At 41.9% G+C, this 20,693-nt stretch overlaps 2 protein-coding genes across 3 annotated transcripts; one reads left to right on the top strand and one right to left on the bottom strand.

The window, feature by feature from the left end:
• Window positions 1-1,999: 1,999 nt before the first annotated feature.
• rab39bb (RAB39B, member RAS oncogene family b) lies at window positions 2,000-10,560 on the top strand. 2 transcript variants are annotated; one of them, XM_010900807.4, is made up of 5 exons: window positions 2,000-2,650; window positions 4,079-4,317; window positions 6,864-7,044; window positions 7,157-7,282; window positions 7,778-10,560. In XM_010900807.4, the coding sequence occupies exons 2-5, from the start codon at window positions 4,103-4,105 to the stop codon at window positions 7,895-7,897; spliced, it is 642 nt and encodes a 213-aa protein (XP_010899109.1). In that variant the 5' UTR covers window positions 2,000-2,650; window positions 4,079-4,102; the 3' UTR covers window positions 7,898-10,560. The 2 variants fall into 2 exon arrangements, with proteins under 2 accessions (XP_010899109.1, XP_010899108.1); XM_010900806.4 differs by having other exon boundaries at window positions 2,001-2,650; window positions 4,084-4,317.
• Window positions 10,561-12,072: 1,512 nt separating this feature from the next.
• vbp1 (von Hippel-Lindau binding protein 1) lies at window positions 12,073-18,581 on the bottom strand. The gene is made up of 6 exons (XM_010900804.4): window positions 18,451-18,581; window positions 17,952-18,076; window positions 17,325-17,391; window positions 17,096-17,194; window positions 15,852-15,990; window positions 12,073-13,405 (listed from the first exon to the last, which is right to left on the bottom strand). Exons 1-6 carry the CDS (start codon window positions 18,529-18,531, stop codon window positions 13,329-13,331), a joined length of 588 nt encoding a protein of 195 aa, XP_010899106.1. The 5' UTR covers window positions 18,532-18,581; the 3' UTR covers window positions 12,073-13,328.
• Window positions 18,582-20,693: the final 2,112 nt, after the last annotated feature.

Genomic DNA, 20,693 nt, shown 5'->3' with positions numbered 1-20,693 from the left:
AATTTACCACACCTGTGGCTTTTTAAGTTGCAATTAGTGTCTGTGTATAAACAGTCAATGAGTTTGTTAACTCTCACTTGGATGCACTGAGCAGGCTTGATACTGAGCCATGGGGAGCAGAAAAGTAATGTCAAAAGACCTGTGTAACAAGGTAATGGAACTTTATGTGAGGTTTTGTATTTGGTTTTGGTTTGGTCTTGAATGTGCCTTGTTTTCTTTAGAAGAATGTGAAAGCCGACTCATTATCCCGTCTATTTGACCCTCCTTCTTCTGTCCCAGAACCCATCCTATCACCAGCTTGTGTCGTGGGACCCATAAGATGGGAAGTTCAGTCAGCTATTCAAGAGGCAGGCAAGACGTACGTCCCCGCAACCGTCAGACCCCAACTGATGCAGTGGTGCCACACCTCTCTGGGCTCCGGTCACCCTGGGATTTCCCGGACCACCGCCTTCATCAAGCGACAGTTCTGGTGGGAGTCCTTGGCAGCTGATGTTCAGGATGATATCCTTTCCTGCCCCGTCTGTGCCTTAGTCTCAGTGCCCTGTTTTGATACGTAGTATATTCATTTGCCATTATCGTTTGCACCTGTGTCTTGTTCACCCCCCTACATGAGTTCTGTGTTTGTGGTCAGTCATTGTTTGTGTTTGCAACTCTACTGAGCCTTCTCTTCCTGTGCGTTCAGTTGTCTGATCTAAGTATTGAAAAATGACTGTTTGGTGTCCTGACCTTCGCCTGCCTACTGACCACCTCTCTGGATTTCCCCATTTGTACTTCAGCCTCCTATCTACGTGCTTCACCAGTTACCGACCATTTGCCTGCCCTTTGACTTCGCTACAGCCTGTCCCTTTTGCTCTGCCGTTTTCCCCATAATAAAAGGTCCTGTGCTTGGATCCATCCAACCAGTCGATGTGCATTCATTACACTTTATAAAGATGGAATATTATTTTAAAAATATATCAAAAGCCTTGCAAATGCCAGTCAGTACTGTTCAATCACTTATTAAAAAGTGGAAAATTAGGGATCTCTTGACACCAAGCCAAGGTCAGCTAGAACAAACATTTGCTGCATGGTCGAGTTGCCAGAAAGAAGTCTTTACTGTGCCAGTACCACAAAAAAGCCTGTTTACAATATGCCTGACAACACCTTGACGCTCCTCATAGCCTCTGGCACACTGTAATTTGGAGTGACGAGACCAAAATAGAGCTTTATGTTCACAACCATAAGCATTATATTTGGAGAGGGGTGAACAAGGCCTACAGTGAATAGAATACCATCCCCACTGTGAAGCAAGATGGCAAGATGAATGTAGCTTGTTATCAGAAAATACTGGCAGATTTGCATTCTTCTGCACAAAAGCTGTGAACGGGACGCACCATTGGACATTCCAGCATGACAGCGACCCTAAACATAAGGCCAAGTTGACCCTCCAGTGGTTACAGCAGAAAAAGGTGAAGATTCTGGAGTGGCCATCACAGTCACTGACCTTAATATCATTGAGCCACTCTAGGGAGATCTCAAACGTGCGGTTCATGCAAGACGACTAAAGACTTTGCATGACCTGGAAGCATTTTGCCAAGACGAATGGACAGCTATACCACCTGCAAGAATTCGGGGTCTCATAGACAACTATTACAAAATACTGAATGCTATCAATGATGCTAATGGGGGCAATACAAAGTATTAAGAACTAAGGGTATGCAGACTTTTGAACAGGGTTAAGTAAAACTTTTTCTTTGTTGCCAAGTCTGTTATGACCTACAGTTGAATTTGAATCCCAAAATAAATAAAATACTTGTTTTGCCTGCTCACTCATGTTGTCTTTACACATGGTACATATATTACCAATTAAATGTATTACCAATTCTGCAATCTTTTGAGCACAACTGTATTAGCATGCTTTTATCTAGCTATAACAAAAGAAGGATAACTTTTAGGTCATAACAGGTGAAAATATATATTTGATAATTGATCAAACAAATAAATAAAGGGCTGTAATCTCAGAAAGAAGTAATCAGTGCATCCACTGAGAGTATAGGCTATATATTCAAGCGTATTAACATATATTGTATGCTCTATATTTGTGTTGCCCAGATAGATCGGTCTAGTGTCGCTGTTTTTTTCTACCGACACGTGAAAATATTAATGCGCATCTATACTGTACTTGACGGTAATACTGGTGCTGATGCGGGCTAGGAGGTGGAATGAGTCAGGTTATGTGATGCTGATACTCGCGCTGCCATTTCATCAGCAACGTTTGGGCTTTTTTTAACTAGAGGCCTTCAAAATCACGAAAAGATAAAAAAGGACTTAACACCAAACTAAACGTACGGATCTAGCACACATTCGAAACGTATGAGGATCGCAACAACTCTGTAGCCCTTTGTCCACAAGTAATCCTTTGAAGAACAAAACGTGTTGTGGATTTTGCTCCTAGAGCAAGGCCGTTTTAGCGAACTGTTATCATTATAGATCGTCATAAAGACATCTTCACGACAACCCGGTGGTGGATTGCCTATCTGCAGCACAATTTTAACAGCGGTTAGTGCTTTGCTGGGAGACGTTCATTTGGCGTTAGTTCTACGGGAAAGGAGAGCTTTTCGGTGCGATGGAGCCTGCAGCATTCAGGTTCTGAACGGAGCAACAGAATAATGTAAGATTAAACCTTTCCAGTCTCGTTGGTTTTAGCCGGTTCTGACAATTGTGAACTATGTAATGACATTTAATTAATGTGCCGTTATGACCAAAATTAAGTGGACGAAGTGTCACTTTATCCACTAGTAACAATGCTTGGAAGGTGATTGTCGATATAGCTTAGTTCACCATTCGATTCCCCATTAGCTTACTGACAGATCAGGTTGAATGATTCCCTTAAGAATCAAATGATTATCAATGATCCTACTAAAAGGCAAAATGGAGGGGCCTATACAGTGACCTTGGTATGTGATAACATATACGATTAGCCTATTAATTCAAAAGCACCTGATGAGAATGATCTACCTTCCTTCATTGGCCTGAAGACAGAATAGACTTTGAGTGCAATATTATAGATTATTGTTTACCCAAAAGCACCATATTTGAAATGTCCACGCTATTCTATACAATAATAGACTAAGTAATTATGACCAGTTGGCAATAGATTAGCCATAACGCTCTGGGAGACTTGAACAACACTACTCGAATATGTTACAATCTGTTAATGCATCCGAGGCTTTCTAAAGCCTATATCCGGATTGTGGAAACAGCTATGGGAGACATTGGGTGTGGATACTATTCTCTAGGGGATCTGTATGTCCTGGGTAGTGTTTGCGTACAGAACTAACAATCTAATCCCCGGTCTGCCGGAGTGAGGTAGTGGCTGTCAGCCTAGTTGGCAAGAGGCAGTCTGATAACTAGATAACCAGGCCTGTGCATATAATGCAATGCCGTAACAAATCCTTGCATTATGGGATTTTAAATATAGTGATCGGTCTTTGGAACATATCATAGGCTATGTGAATACCATTGCTACAAATATAATGGAACTCCTTTTTTTCTAAAAGGAACTGTAACTTTTATTTGGCAATTAAATAAAGTCAAATCTGTCAAGTGACTTGAAAGCTGGCCAACAGTAAATCGGATTTGCAATAGTCACATGCTTTTTATGAAAAACGTGGAGTATAATAGGCATTGTAACACCACGGGAGGGCTTGGGTCTAGATCAAAACCATCACATTTGTAGCCTTTTTTTGTTGTCACAACTGCACAAAGAGCTGTAAAGAGTAGCGGTGTTGTGCTCTGTCCAAGGCCTCGTTGTCATTCACTGGCCGCGCTCTGTTGGGAAACCAAGCTACCGTGCTCCGGGGAGGGCAGTGACAAATTGAAATCTATTGCTGCTTCATCTGAAATGTCTTTTTCTGTCCCAGTGTTGTACATTGGCATGAAAGGCTTATAGCATCTGCATTTGCTGTTGATATGGGTTAACTGAGTAACACCGTTCTTTTCTTTGCGCTGTGTTTGTCTCTGCCCTGTGTGCGTGCGCGCGTGTGCATGTTGCGGTGTGCATGCGCGCCTGTGCGTGTGTTCCAACCCTGACTCCCAGAACAGAGGATAGACTGCAGTCACCATGGAGGCGATATGGCTTTATCAGTTCCGACTTATTGTCATTGGGGACTCGACGGTGGGGAAATCGTGCCTGATTCGTCGGTTCACGGAGGGAAGGTTCGCCCAGGTGAGCGACCCCACGGTCGGCGTTGATTTCTTCTCTCGCCTGGTGGAGATCGAGCCGGGGAAACGCATAAAACTACAGATCTGGGATACCGCGGGACAGGAGCGATTTAGGTATGGGTTGGAGTGTCTAATTAAGAACTGCATGTCCCTGTCTCACACATTATTATTAATGAACTGTTATTTGTATGATCCACCACGCTTGCTTGTTTGCTGTTGATCTTTCATTTTCTTCGTGAAATGAAAGATTAATAGCAAAAGCATTTCGCTACAACCCGCCATTTAATTTGCCTACAGTGTATCCAAAAACAATGTGATTTGAGTCTGAATAGGGCTTCTTGTCTATCTTTTTGTAGACTGTTAGCAAAGCTCCACGACTATAGTTCATAACGGTGTATAAAATAATTTGAAGATATAAAATTGTAGGATAGATCAACATTGCCATTTGCTCCAAGGTCTAAACAGATAACATTTTTGTCAAGTAGTAGGCAACCACTGCTGATATGGTTGTTTGAGTAGTCCAAGGTGCCTTAAAACTATGCCTAAGGTACAAAGGTTAGCTTCTATCAATATTTACACTTTGGAACGTCAATGATACAGAACAAGGCCTATAAATAGTATATCTAAAACATAAAAAACAAGATTGGGAGTTTCTTTACATAGATACACAGGCACTGTACATCTTTAGATACAGCCTTTGAACACACACTTGCTTTGTCTGCGTTCCATCTGTCTTAATCCACCTCAATCCTGTTCTAAATTGGTCTCTGATTCATTTCCTGTTTATGAATAAGTAGTTTGCCATGGTCCTCCATATTTTCTGTCTTCCTCTACTTTCTCCACCTCTTCCAGTCTTTCAGAGCTGCTCCCTCTCCATATCTTTGCCACCTACGCTTCACACATCTATCATTTACCTCCTCTCACTTCTCCCCCTTTCTGTTCTCCGTCCTTCCACTTCTCAAATGAACTCCTGCTAAACGTTCCCTCTCCCTCCCTACCCATTTCTCACTCTGACATCTGTCGCTTGCTACTTTTGTCTCACCTCCTGACACATCTATTTCCATTTCACTCTGTCTTTCTTTCTCTCACTCTTTCTCTCACTGTAACACTGCAATAACTCTTTCCCTTCTCCACTTCGCCTAAAACATACAGTGGATATAAAAAGTCTACACACTCCTGTTAATATACCATGTTTTTGTGACGTAAAAGAATGATACAAAGATAAATCATGTCAGAACCTTTTCCACCTTTAATGTGACCTATAATGTGAACAATTCAATTGAAAAACAAACTGAAAACTTTGAGGAAAAAAATAACTCACAATAACCTGGTTGCATAAGTGTGCACACCCTTAAACTAATACTTTATTAAAGCACTTTTTGATTTTATTACAGCACTCAGTCTTATTGGGTAGGAGTTTTAGCATGGCACATCTTGACGTGACAATATTTGCCCACTTTTTGCAAAAGTACAGCACTCTTCAGATCACCCCACAGATGTTCAATTGGATTCAGGTCTGGGCTCTGGCTGGGCCATTCCAAAATGTTAATCTTCTAGTGAAGCCATGCTTTTGTGGATTTGGATGTGTGCTTTGGGTCATTGTCGTGCTGAAAGGTGAACTTCCTCTTCATCTTCAGCTTTCTAACGGACGCCTGAAGGTTTTGTTCCAAAATTGCCTGGTATTTGGAACTGTTAAATCCCTCCACCCTGACTAAGGCCCCAGTTCCAGCTGAAGAAAAACAGCCCCAAAACATGATGCTCCCACCAACATGCTTCACTCTGGGTATGGTGTTCTTTGGGTGATGTGCAGTTGTTTTTGCACCAAACATACCTTTCTGAATTATGGCCAAAAAGTTGATGTTTGTTTTTTCAAAATTCAGCCGGGCTTGAATGTTTTTCTGTGTAAGAATAGGCTTCCGTCTTACCACCCTACCCCATAGCCCATTCATATGAAGAATATGGGAGATTGTTGTCACATGTAGCACACAGCTAGTACTTGCCAGAAATTCCTGCAGTTCCTTTAATGTTGCTGTAGGCCTCTTGGTAATATTCCAGTTCTTGGTAATGTCTCTGTTGTGGCATATTTTCTCCACTTGATGATGACTGTCTTCACTGTGATCCATGGTGTATCTAATGCTTTGGCAATTCTTTTGTACCCTTCTTCTGACTGATATCTTTCAACAATGAGATCCCTCTGATGGTTTGGAAGTTCTCTGCAGACCATGGCTTTTGCTCTGGTATGCAACTAAGAAATGTCAGAAAAATCCTACTAGAATAGCTGAACTTTGTGATTAATCAGAGTCACTTTAAATGATGGCAGGTGTGTAATGACTTCTATTTAACATGAGTTTGAATGTGATTGGTTAATTCTGAACACAGCCACATCCCCAGTTATAAGAGGGTGTGCACACTTATGCAAACAGCTTATTGTAAGGTTTTTATTTTTCATTTTTCCCCCTTCGAAGATTTCAGTTTGTTTTTCAATTTAATTGTTCACATTATACGTCACATTAAAAGTGGAAAAAGTTCTGACATTATCTTTGTCTCATTCTTTTACATCACAAAAACCTGGCATTTTAACAAGAGTGTGTAGACTTTTTATATCCACTGTATTTCTCAATCTTTTTTCGTTGTGCTTCTCTTTCTCACTCTCATCCCAGGTCCATCACTAGAGCTTACTATAGGAACTCCGTCGGCGGCCTCCTCCTTTTTGACATCACAAACCGTCGCTCCTTCCAGAACGTTCATGACTGGCTAGAGGAGGCCCGCAGCCATGTCCAGCCGCACAGCATTGTGTTCCTATTGGTCGGACACAAGTGTGACCTGGAGCCTCAGCGGCAGGTAGATTACCACAATGCAGCATTTTTTGAACTGCATCGTGAGCTTGTATGTGGTTTGTGCATTGATTGTCACCGCAGAGACCACACAAGTCAAGTTAACGTGTTTGTTTCAGGTAAGTCGACAGGAAGCAGAGAAACTTGCCAGTGCTTACGGGATGCGCTACGTGGAGACCTCGGCCCGCGACGCAATCAACGTGGAGCACGCCTTTACAGAGCTGACCAGAGACATCTTTCAGCTGGTGAGAAACTACAGGTTGAGCTGAAGGTTGGAGATGCAAGGAACAAATATGGAAGATTCCATGAAGAATCTCTGGCGATCTTTGCCACGGCAAAAACTGGTCCAGTGCATTTGTTTGTTTTTGAGGTTTTCCATGCCAAAGAGGTTAACTTTTTAGTTTTGTTGTTCTGCAATGTTACTATAAGGCAAGCACTTCTGTGATGAGGTACCTCTATGATCAGCTGACACTGTACCTTTACCTTTCTCTCCACAAGTAACAGTTTAGCAATTTAACAGACAATCCATTAGTGAGTTAAGAGGAATTTGTAAACACATTCCAGCTTTTGCCACTATCCCCTTCAATAGTAAACCTTTGGTTCTAAATCCAACTCTCAAACCAATCCTGGCTTTGGTTTTAGGTTTGCTTCTGAGGTGATTCACAGTGCTAAAGGGCTTTATGCAATATATATCAAAAACATGGACATGATCCTAACCATGGGGTCTTTCTCCTACCTAGGTGAGGAGCGGTGACATTACCATCCAGGAGGGCTGGGAGGGGGTGAAAAGCGGCTTTGTGCCCAACGTCGTCCACTCCTCTGAGGAGGTGACCAAGAGCGACAGGCGCTGCCTCTGCTGATCTGGAGGGATCTACTGGATCCAACTATAACCCTCACTCGAGCCTGGTTCCCCTTAGGTCCTCCTGAACGTCCATTCAGCTCTCTAGTTTAGCGATTTGCCTCAGCTGATCCGGTGGAGAGGAGGATTCCACTCTCAACCAAACCCCTGGTTGGTTTCCAACAGGTCCTCTTTTGTCCTCTGCAGTGTTTAGCAGTGATCTGGTTTAATCCCCTCCTTACAAACTGGTTCACAAGTCAGGATTCACTTTTGGTCCTCTTCCTGAATTGTACCTAAATCCATTTGGGCACTCAAGTCAGATGCCAGTCCATTTTTTTCCACACCTCCAATATGCAATCAATAACACAGTTGATAGGATCAGAGGGCGTCGCACATCCCCTTACATTTTGTTGGGCCAGTAGTCTTTCTATCCGATTCAGTCATTCAAAGGAGACTGAGAAGGAGGGTGCCAGACTTTCTTCCACTTTTGGACAACTACGTCGTCTTTGAGCTTCTCTAACTACGCCTCCAATCATTTAATAGCCATGGGACCAACCTCAGCCATATTATTGGACCCTATCAACACAGACAGGGACTGATTGGAAGGGAAGGACTGAATTTCTATATAAACATCAGTGGATAAATGGACCCCAGCCTTTTGTTCAACAGACACTGGACTGAAGAAAACCAAGCAAAATGGGGACTACCTGAACATGTCCAGTTAGATACTGTTGATTTTGTTGCAAAAAGTTTTCTGTTGCATACAATTTAGCTACGGTGCAGACTAATGAATAGGACTGAGTTCAATGTGGACTAGGAAGGGATGTTGGACACGGCTGAGGCCTACATTTCCTGTACATTTTACCTGAACTTTTACCTGTCCCTTTTGAGACTCGCTTATCCATAAAGGGTCCAACTGACTACAGACTATTTTAGAACGTACAAGCAATGAGGACAAACTTACTAAGGATTCCGTGGTACCACATGGAGATAGGAAGCTTTGAGGGCACGCTCATACTTCACTACACGTCAACGACGATACAGCAAAAGGCAACATACATGCGCATTCAATATTTTAAAATCAATCCCTATAGATTTAAGGACATTTGTATAAAACAAACAAATGAAAAAAAAAGTTGTTTTCAAAGACATAAAAAATGACCATGTTGGGTTGGAAGTCATAATTAAGTTGGATGGATTAAGTTGAACTAAAAACAAACTGCCTAGTTAAGTAACCAAAAACGAAATTATTTGGTACAACAGTTTAAAACACTTGCTTCTTGGTAGCAAAAGGTATGTAACAGTTTAAGTCCAGGATTTTATACACTGTATTCAAGGTCAAGGTCCCTGTCATAATCGCTTCAAGCTACTTCCTGCTATCATAGAATCAGATTCCAAAACTAGGATAGATATGTCTCTACTGAGTGAAACAAATTAACCAAACTAAATAAGCTTGGTGAAACACGATTGCAAAAAAAATTATGGTGTGTATCACTTATAACCCCCCCCCCGGTCATTATTGATAATTACAATGCTGAAGTGCTGTCATCCACATTTTCCAAACAGACCTGCGGCAGCATCATTACAGTATGTGACTGTAACATTTTAGAGACCAGGGAAGTTGAGAGTGCAAGTGCATATTCAACTGAAAGTGTATCTTTTACAAGTTGGAAAGGTCAGAAAATCTTCTTGTAGAATAATACAGTTAATAGTTGAGGGGCTTGGGGGATATCTTGTAGGGATATATAATTTAGTGTGACCCCTTTTCCGGCTTGGATTGAGAATGGACATTATACGAATTCTGTTGCTTACTCCACCTGCTTGAAAACTCTGGTTCTAAAAGGGAATATTTTACATCATGATGTCCAGCCCAATAATTAGAAAGAAGTATTGATCTCTGTAATTGTTCCATTCCCAACCGGTGCTATTAAGGGAACTTATGATTTCAGCAATTTCAACATGCTGAAATTCCTCAAAGCTCATAGCTCAATTATACTATTTTGGAAGTTTTTAAGAGTTTGGTTCAGTTGCTCCTCCACTTCCCCCAGCCACCAGATCATCCCCACCTGGCCACTAACCAGTACTAGTACATGACTGATGAATTCCTGATCCTGTGTTAGTCCTTAAGAAGCTACTTCTATCTACTTTGTAATTAACAACAGAACATTATCTTGGAGGCTTACAACAAGTACAGCTTCCAGGCTGTTTGTATGAGTTGCAGCAAGTGCTTAGCCAGGTAAACCGTGACTAAATGAATTAAACCAACAATGTCTATATATAGGGAGATCAGTTGGAAACCAGGCTAGCTGTGGCACACATCAATAATACAAAATCATAGACAGACTTTCACAGTGTACAGCACTTCTAGATCATATTCACTATTGCACATAATGTATGAAAACATGGATGGAATTACCTGAACATTGTGGGAAATATAAATATTCCTTTACAAAACGTTTTTCTGCTGTGTGCCCTAATGAATATGACCCAGGATATTTTCTTCTTCATTCTACTAACGTTACTCTACAGCATCTTTGACTCCTTGTCTTCCTGTTACCTCCAAACTACCATGTACTACTGTTCATTTAATTCAGTAACGGCAACAGGATTTTCTGTGCCACTATTTACCTATCAAAACAGCTTGAAATGTACTAAAAAAAACAATAAAATGTTACTGATAAAATACCCTTGCAGATGTGTCTAACATGTAGAATATTGCTGTGTTGGTCAAACAATATAGTCACCTATTGGGGTGAATGTTAATCGTGATATACCGCATATCGCCTCCACTCTATCCTCGCTTGCTTTTGAAAAAGACGCATGATTCAAATGGGTTTGTGGCTATTGAGTGTACGCGAATCCCTAACCCATTTCTTTAGTATACAATGTATTATCATTTAACGCAATATTGGTTGAAGAAGAAAGACCCATGGCAACCTCCCTGTGCTGTCATCTTTGGTTATTCATCGCAGTTACAGAAATCAACCACAAGATGGCAATACCCCACAGTACTACAACCAAGTATTAGATTAAGATACAACTGGCTGATCACACCCGCTGAGGAGTGATGGTGAGTGACTGTTCACTGTTGTACAATATTGCCACTATTTCTGGTGGATTTTCGAAGTACACATCCGTGCATGCTATGTACAGGCTTCATCAAAACCCCTTGGTCAGTAAAAGAGTAGGGATTTCCACAATTCCAGTCCTTTCACTTATTATCGTCACCTAAATTGATAGTTATTGTATTATTGTCAATTACGAATGAAAGAAAAACTAATGTTTTCGTGCCATAAAATTAAATAGCTTTAGCAATGTAATCTTCAGTTTCAGTAGCAACTGCTCAATTCTTCTGACTCTTCCAAGTAGTAAGTTAGTAGATACTAGGACGCCTATTACTACTTTAAAACAATGCTTAATGGTGTCTAGCGAAATATTAAAACTTTGCGTGATGTTAATGTGTGACAGAATGATCTAATGTTAAGATGATATACCGTTACTTAATAACTGTATAGCTTTGTGGCATAGTGGTTACACAGAGCCTCACACCTGGGAGACCCTGGTTCGAATGCAGTAAGGGAACAACATTTATCACTTCTAATTGCGGCCCGGCTAAACTAGGCGTGCCTGGTTCCTTTTTTATTTTTCCATCCATTAGAAACTGTATAAACAGATTGAAAAATTATTGTCATCAAAACTCATCTCAGTGGTTAAATAACTAGTAGTGGAAAAAGATAGAAGTTTTACAAAGTCAGCCCAATTCCTACCTCAGGCCCATGCCTTTTCCTTAATCCTATACATCCCCTTTAAAATTTAAGATGACATGGGTCAACCATTAATAGGGTCAGTTCACCCCAAGCACATTAATATCAGTTTACAGGAGTGCATTAGTAGTATTAAGCACCATAAATTAATTAGTGACTGAGAACAGCAGAGCATGTATATCAATCATTTTTGTGGAATACATAAATCAGATTTCTTTAGCTCCAAAACAAATCAATCTTACACTTTGGAGTGGAGACAAACCCAACCTATTTGACCGTACAAGAGTATCTTTGTTTGTACATACCACTGTGTATGAACATATGAAACACCCCCTTCCTCATCACATGCATCACACTGACCTCCCAAGTCTATCCAGGCTCTTCAGTCTGAAAGACTGAATAAACTCACAAAAAACAACACCGGACAACTAAGTCAAGTTTTCATTTCATTTTTTGTCATTTCTTTTATCACTCAAATGTCTTAATGGACACAACATAAATAAATACAGTGAGGAAGAGGAGCGAACCAGACAGCAGGAACAAAACAATTATGGTGTGGGGACAAAAGGGCACCCTCAATTTTCTATATGATGGATTAGTTTTGACCAAGGCCTGTAGGCTTCTGGTGAAAAGTAGCATCCTATATAGCAATTAGGGTGACAACTTTAGGATGTGGCAGAAAGTGGCAGGGACAGAACAGATGGGGCATGGGGAAAACCATTCAAAATGTCAGGATCTTGAGTGAACCACACTGACATTATTCCACAACATCATATAGGAGAAAGGTAAGCTTGGACCAGTCATATACTGAAGTTTGACCTTTGCACCTCTAGGGGAGCCCGTTCTCTATCAAGCCATTGCTAAATGAAAAATCATGTTTCCGGAGAGGCTGTTTTATTCCTGATAGGCTTCAAAACCTCTAAGGATGTCTGGATGCAATTTGTTGATACTGCAACCACAGACCAGAATGCACATGAACCTTAATGCAAATCTATAAAAACATCTTTAACTTTGCTGATCTGTTCTGTTTTGCTTGTTTAGAGCAGATCTATTTGGGGCAATTTATTTTTTAGAAGTCCTTTCTTACATTTTCTAAAATGTCTAGAATACATGCACTAAAATGATAGCTATTCTAATACCTGGATAAACTCCTGTTATGTTTCTGGCTTTGACTGATGAAAAGCCCTTTCTCCTCCTTCCGCCCCATTTCATGCTCAGCGAGGATTATGGGTAGTAGTAAGCTGTTTTTCCCCCCGAAAGCAAACCACAGTCCCAAACCCACATTCGATAAAGAACTACAATTTAGTGAAAACTATAAGACAAAAGGAGGACAAAGTAGTGGACAGTGAAAAGTCAAACAGCCTCAGAAGCTCAAAAAAAATATGAGTGCTTAATAATCGTAATAAAAGAATACAAAAAGAAAAAACACCAACTGCCCTAGTAACTTTTGTCCTTGTTTTAATTGAAAAAATACTTTAAAAAGTAATAAATCGATAATGTTAGGGTGGCCAGAATGGCACACTTCCCTCAAAGCGGTGCACACATTTTGATATTGGGCGGTGCACTACACAGGGAGTAGGGCGGCATCTGGGACGCGACCCTGTAAAGCAGAGACTACAACCGTGAACGTTGACATGGAGTTTGGGCCAATTCGCTGGGTCGCCGGGATGTGGGTGGCGTCCTCCTCTCTTAAGACTTCTCGACCGATTTGAGTAGGTTGTCCTTGCTTCGTCGCTTCACGTCCCAGTTGTAGACTCGTGCCATGTCTGGGAGGTGGCGCCGGGTTAAGGACGATAGGCATCGCTACCTCTTTAAACGTTTGAACACGAGGAAGCATCTACTTGTAGTAGTTTGAATACAAATACTTTTTACATTACCATCCAAACATCTGTAATTAACCCAACTGTTCAAACAAGTTCAAATGATCTTTTAAGCACATTGTGGGGGCCTAGGGCAGGGTTTCCCAAGCTTCACCTCAGGGCCCCCCAAGACGCTTCACCTGTCAAACTCCTACAATGGGCTGTGGCAAAACACCACCCCGGTTTCACAACACCCACAGGAGAATGGATAACAACGGCCACAACCGCTAGGTCAATGTTTTCATTACTCCTATACTTTCTTATAGTGAGTAAAACATGGATATAGCTTTATGTACGCCGTTGTAGTCGAATCTAAAGAATCAACTGAATGGAAACAAAGCTTCAACAGTCTCTGGTTGTGTGACGCTGCTATACAGAATGATTCACACTGAGGCACAATTGGGAAGGGTTCATTATTCCCAACAGGGGAATTGTTTTTAGTGGTTTTGGTTATGTTCATTTCAGGCTCTAGGTCGACACATCATCCATAACAAAGTGATTCATTTACCCACTTTCAAATGATAAACGAGGTTAGAACACAGGCACTTCCTACACTCACCGGCCACTTTACCTTGCTAGTACCAGGTTGGACCCCCGTTTGCGTTCAGAACTGCCTAGATTCTTCATGGCATAGATTCAACAAGGTGCTGGAAACATTCCTCACAGAATCTGGTCCATTTTGACATTATAGCATCATGCAGTTGCTGCAGATTTGTCGGCTGCACATCCATGATGCCAATCTCCTGTTCCACCACATCCCAAAGGTGCTTTATTGGACCAAGATCTGGTGACTGGAAACCATTTGATTACAGTGAACTCACAGTCATGTTAAAGAAACATGTTTGAGATGATGTGAGCTCTGTGACATGGCACGTTATCCTGCTGGAAGTAGCCATTAGAAGATGAGTACACTGTGGTCATAAAGGCAAAATACTCTGCAACAAAGTCTGTGGCATAGAAACTCAATTGGTACTAAGGGGCCCAAAGTGTGCCAAGAAAATATCCCCCACATCATAACACCACCACCAGCCTGAACTGTTGATACAAGGCAGGATGGATCCATGCTTTCATGTTGTTCAGGACATTCTGACCCTACCATCTGAATGTAGCCGCAGAAATCAAGACTCATCAGACCAGGCAACGTATTTCCAATCTTCTATTTCAGTGGGCCAGTGCAAATTGTAGCCTCAATTTCCTGTTCTTTGCTGACAGGAGTGGCACCTGGTGTGGTCTTCTGCTGCTGTAGCCCATCTGCTTCAAGGTTTGACGTGTTGTGCATTGAGAGATGCTCTTGTGCATTCCTTGGTTGTAACAACTGGTTATTTGAGTAACTGTTGCCTTTCAATAAGCTCAAACCAGTCTAGCCATTCTCCTCTGATCGCCGCCATTAACAAGGCATTTTTTCCCTTTTACAGACCATTCTCGGTATACCCAAGAGATAGTTTGGCGGGCAAATCCCAGTAGATCAACACTTTCTGAAACACTCAAATCATCATCAAAGTAAACAATTGAAATCACAGGCTGTTCCAACTTGCATGAATTTGATCACAACTCATAATGTGACTCAGTAGTGTGTATGGCCCCTGGATGCCTGTATACACTCCCAACAACGTCTGGGCATGCTCCTGATGAGACGGCGGATGGGTGTCCTGGGAGATCTCCTCACAGACCTGGATCACATAAGGCCAGGCATTGTCCGGTACCAGGAGGAACCCAGGGCCCACCGCACCAGCGTAAAGGTCTGACAATGGGTCTGAGGATTTCATCCCGGTACCTAACAGCAGTCAGGGTACCGTTGGCTAGCACGTGGAGGTCTGTACGACCCTCCAAGGATATGCCTCCCAGACCATCACTGACCCACGGCCAAACCGGTCATGCTGGATGATGTTGCAGGCAGCAACATTGGAGCAGATACTGATCCTGATGCTGGGTTGACGCCCTTCTACGGCACTCTTCAGCTCTCCTCATGTAACGGCCCGTCTCCTGGTATTTCCTCCATGCTCTTGACACTGTACTGTGTGACACAGCAAACATTCTTGCGACGGCACATATGGATTCGCCATCCTGGAGGAGCTGGACTACTTGTGCAAGCTGAATGGCCTGCAGGTACCGCCTCATGCTACCAGTAGTGACAAGAACACTAGCAAATGGCAAAACTACAGAAGAATCAGTCAGGAAGGATAAGGAGAGAGCAAATGTCTGCGGCCGCCACCTGCAAAACCATTACCATTCATTCCAAGACTTTTCAAAACTCCCAAGCCTTGATTCAAAGAACACTGCATGGCAGCTTTTTCTCCAGTGTCCAGGCCTGTCAATCTGTTGTATCTGGGCCTACATTTAGGAGTAAGGATACTGACTTCAGTGGTGGTGAACTGGTCTCGTAGGAAGTCCAGGTCCTCTTCCAATGAGTCCAGGTTGCGCGACGCCGCTGCCAGATTCTTCTCCAGCAGGGCCTGAGCCTCATCGATGTCATATTCCAACATTACATTGGCCTGGGAGAAAAGAGAGGGGGACAGAGACAAAATTACTAGCAACTGATAATTTAGGCCATTACCTGACTGCTCACATCAGGGAGAAAGAGTGGGCTCCAATCGCCTGACCACCCTAGGCCAGAGTTTCCCAAATGTTTACTCGTGACACCCCATCAGTCGTTTCACATGTTAGTTTCAACCCTAAAATTCCATACATGATTTACTTTGGCAAATATCTTTTGATTGATGGCATCAGGTGTGACATTTCTGGAAATTTACACCATCCCATATTTTGTTAATTCACCAGAGCTCGATCATTTGTGGCAACCGCTAGACCCCTGTCCAGGTTGTCATCGTACATGACAATTGCTTCTAATTCGGCTTATTTGAATAATGGTGTCCCCAGAAATCAGTGTTGAAGGTATCAAAACCATTAACTGTTTTTTCATTCAGTTTTATAGCAATGTAGGCTGTGATTCATTTGATCTGCATATCAAAGTGAGAGTGTCTGTGCTGTTTACACCCTGTTTAAAAATCATAATTGCCATATTTGTTCAAAATAAATTACGATTCAATATTTTATCCAAATTGTGCAGCCTTAGTAACAATACTTTGCCAATTTGCATTAACCGCCACTCATTTTTACATTTTTCATTTAGAAGACACTAACCTAGATCAACTTACATGTTATATGCAATCTCCTTTGAGGGGAACTTTGTAAACCTTTTTAGGGGTGTGATGATAGTCTATAAGTTGTAGATTTATGGATGTTAAGCATACAAAAACAATATTTAGCGTTTTTTTCTTAACAACGCAATACAGTTAAGAACAACTTGTTTACAAGAACCAACCCAGCAGGATGGAACGCGGTAAAATGAGAAAGGTGCTGAATCATCTAGTTGGTTAGAATAACCGACAGCCTAGTCTTTGCAAGTCTTACATGCGAAGGAGCTCCATTTTTATACTGGTCATAAATCACAATAGATTTAGTGTGTTTGCCTTCTCTATATGTTTTATTGAAAAAAGCTGTGCGCATTAAGGAAAAAGAAACCTAGCTCAAACAGAAGCCTGTCTTTAATAAGCACTGGTTATGTTTAGTGATTGAAAGGCAAAACAAACTACTCACCCCTAGCCACAGGCACACTTTGTCGGTGGGTGGGACCGAAGCCTTGCAGTAAACATTATCGGCCAAGAGGAAGTGTGTCTCCATGGGTTCTGTGGTGTCCTGTATAGGATGAGGAATTTAATGGGGGGGGGAGAAAGCAACCATGGTGCTCTCCGCTGAGAGCAAAGGCATTAATGATTATCCACTAACACTCAAATTGTCCTTCAAGGATCGAATCACTTCAGTTTACCTTCTTCTTCTGCATATGTCGTAGAATTTCTAAAGTCTGCTTGATCTGTGGAATCTGGCTTTTCAACCTGAGTACCGAAGTGAGAAATACTATAAGAACAAGAACTACATGCCCAGAGCTGCATGCTTGTGCAGGGGCAAGCTCCATCAGCGTGAGTCATGTTAAAAAAATAATAAAACATTGTTTTCGATAGTGTCCTGCTATGCCGCAACCAATACCTGCAGACGAACATAGACATAAGAACCCATGATGAAAAATTTTAATCAATGAAGAAATTTGGCTCTCGTATTTTAGGTCATAAATTGGTTCACAATCGGCGCATCTCCAACACTTATATTCTGCATTACACTATTCAATACCTTTTAGAATCATTCAATCAGCTACAAGAGGGTACATTGTATTACCTGAGTCACAGCAAACTAGTTCAACATTTTAAAAATTGTCTAACTGCACTTCAAGAAATAATTGAAAACTTGTTTTAGCTGGTACAAGGAAGGTCCAAATGGGCAGTCTTTGCCACCACTAGCATGAAAGATAAACTAAATAATGTACAGCTAAAATATTCAGTTGTTTTTACATGACTGAATTAGCTAACTGTATTATATTCTGGAGTACATTATTATCCACCTTTGCTTCTTCTGAGCGAGGTTGAGTTCCATGTATTTATATTTCTGGTACTGCTCATCCAGTTTCCTCAAAACGGCGTCTGCGGTGTCGTTGCCTGGTTGCTTCATAAACGAATCGACATCCTCCTACAAAGCCAATGGTTGACAAAAATAACGTTACACAGCTATCTATCTATTACACGAGTCATTCACTGTAAGCATACAAGACAGCTAAAATTAACTAGACAGCTGAAGATGATGATACCGGTTTTGTTTAATTTTGACGACAATGGACATGGAATAGGTAATTAGTCAAGCCAAACCGATTTTCTACACTTGATTTCCCTAAAAGGATGTGAATGAACATAGCAGCACCACTTTGCTAACTACTTAGCATTAGCTTAATACCTAGCAAGCTGAGAGGGTAGTAGTCGCTGACAGCGGCTTATATACATTCCAGAGTATTAATTCTTCAAACATAATGCTCAAAATGTACGTTATTTATTTCACATTTTACCCACCACAAATATTGCCTCAGGGATTCCCAGATGTTTTTTCTTTGACGCCTGTACGGCATTGCTGCTTTCTATGGTCGTCGCCATCTTGGAAAAGACTCAACACCCTCCTTCTTTACGTCACGAAGAAGTTGGGCGTCACCCACTGAAGAACGTGCAACAACTACGTGACGTGTCCAGGCTAGGGTTGCGAAGGGGAGTGGGGTGGTGGCAAGGGCTGTGTAGGCGAGACAAAAACCAAGTAGTTCATCTGGTGGTGGAGAAATTAAGTGGAAACGTTATCAGATGTTGACATTTCTGGAGCCTTTCTCAAAATAAAGAAAAACAAGCATGGCCTCTCAGCAACAGCAAGACCCTGACAAGGGACTCCCAACCACAACCAAACACAACCAGGGCCTCCCAGACACAGCCAACCAGGTGCAACATTTATTAATAAAAGGCCACCTACCGCTTGAATCAGTCTCATTGACCCCTAAATAACACATAGCAGCACCAACACCCACTCCAGCCAGAACCGGATACAAGTCCTTTGAGTCAGCCCTGCCAATTTAGGAATAACAGTGTGGTTCTTTTCTAATACACTTTCTGTAGCTATTTGCACATTTAATTAATTATATGACACTGAGGTAATTCATTTAAATTATATCCATCCATCCATCCATCTTCTTCCGCTTATCCGGGGCCGGGTCGCGGGGGCAGCAGTCTAAGCAGGGATAAATTATATCAATGTTTTAAATGCTGTACAGCATTGTTTGCTGAAGGCCATGTTCATATTTTTTATTCTTCAGTCTCATCAAGGGACAAACAGATACACACTGACACATTTAGTTGTTATAAACGATAAGTACAATCTTCTGGTGCTTAATTAATTACTGGGGGAGTTTACTTAGTTATGATAATATATGGAATGTCAATTTATGATTGCAGGGAGCACAGCATATGCAGATAAGTTTAAGAACTTACACCATGAGTGACAGGTTTTTGTGGTGGATTAAAAACATCAGCCAAACAGCAATGTGATTTAGAGATTCTGGAGGCTCCTCACTGTTGGGTCAGATGCAAAATACATACTGTAGTGTAGTGGTATAAGAGGCATGTCATAAGACAGTAAAACAATTAAAAAAAAAAGAAAAGTGATTGGATTAGATTCAATGATTGATCTGGTCATTTGTGGGAACAGTTGCATTGGGACATGGAGATTTTTATTTTTAGAAAATGTAGGTTGCTCTTAAAAGAGCTGTTGGGTGGAGCTCTTAGAAGAGCTTTGTTATTGCAGTTCTCCAGCTAGGGGATTGAAGTAGACCATGAACTTGCATCTTTGTTTAGACTTTGGACTGTTATCAATCAAATGTATTTATAAAGCCATTTTTACATCAGGCTGGGTCATGACCGAAAGAACAAGATTGCGAGTACAAGTGGCTGAAATGAGTTTTCTCAGAAGGGTGGCAGGCTTCTCCCTTAGGGATAGGGTGAGAAGCTCAGCCATCCGTGAGGAACTCAGAGAACTGCGTCGAAAGGAGCCAGTTGAGGTGGTTTGGGCATCTGGTTAGGATGCCCCCAGGACGTCTCCCTAGGGAGGTGTTCCAGGCACGTCCAGCTGGGAGGAGACCTCGGGGTAGGCCCAGGACTAGGTGGAGAGATTATATTTCAACACTGGCCTGGGAACGCCTCGGGATCCCCCAGTCAGAGCTGGCAAATGTGGCTCGGGAAAGGGAAGTTTGGGGTCCCCTGCTGGAGCTGCTGCCCCCGCGACCCGAAACCGGATAAGTGAATGAAGATGAGAGAAGAGAGATTTTTACATCAGCAGTTGCCAAAAGTGCTTTTACAAAACATCCAGCCTGAAACCCCAAGGAGCAAGCAACAACAGTGTTGAAGCACAGCTGGAATCCTCAGGTATCCTCTGGATCTGCAATACAACCAGGAGGACTTTGGACAGGGAGAGCAGAGTCTTTCGAGATTGGTACTCCAGAGGTGTGGGCCAAGACAAAGAACTATAGAATGCCATTGTCACAGTGTTGTAGGGAGTGGAGACAGACGCAGGAAATGTGGTAGGGGTTTCTATAACCCAACTCAAAGCACATCAAAAAACTGACTGGGCAAGGCCAAAATAAAGTGAGGTGAAAAGCTGCCAAAACAACACGCGAACAAAGCCGGAATGATACAGTACACATACGCATAGAATAGTCGTACTCACTGCACGGTGACATGGAAATAATAACAAACACAGCACTGGGGAAACAGGGCCATTT

The sequence above is a fragment of the Esox lucius genome, chromosome 24, assembly GCF_011004845.1.
Source record: "Esox lucius isolate fEsoLuc1 chromosome 24, fEsoLuc1.pri, whole genome shotgun sequence".
Classification (NCBI taxonomy): domain Eukaryota; kingdom Metazoa; phylum Chordata; class Actinopteri; order Esociformes; family Esocidae; genus Esox; species Esox lucius.
Note: the sequence above shows the minus strand (reverse complement) of the source record. Positions and strands in the feature narration are given on the sequence as shown.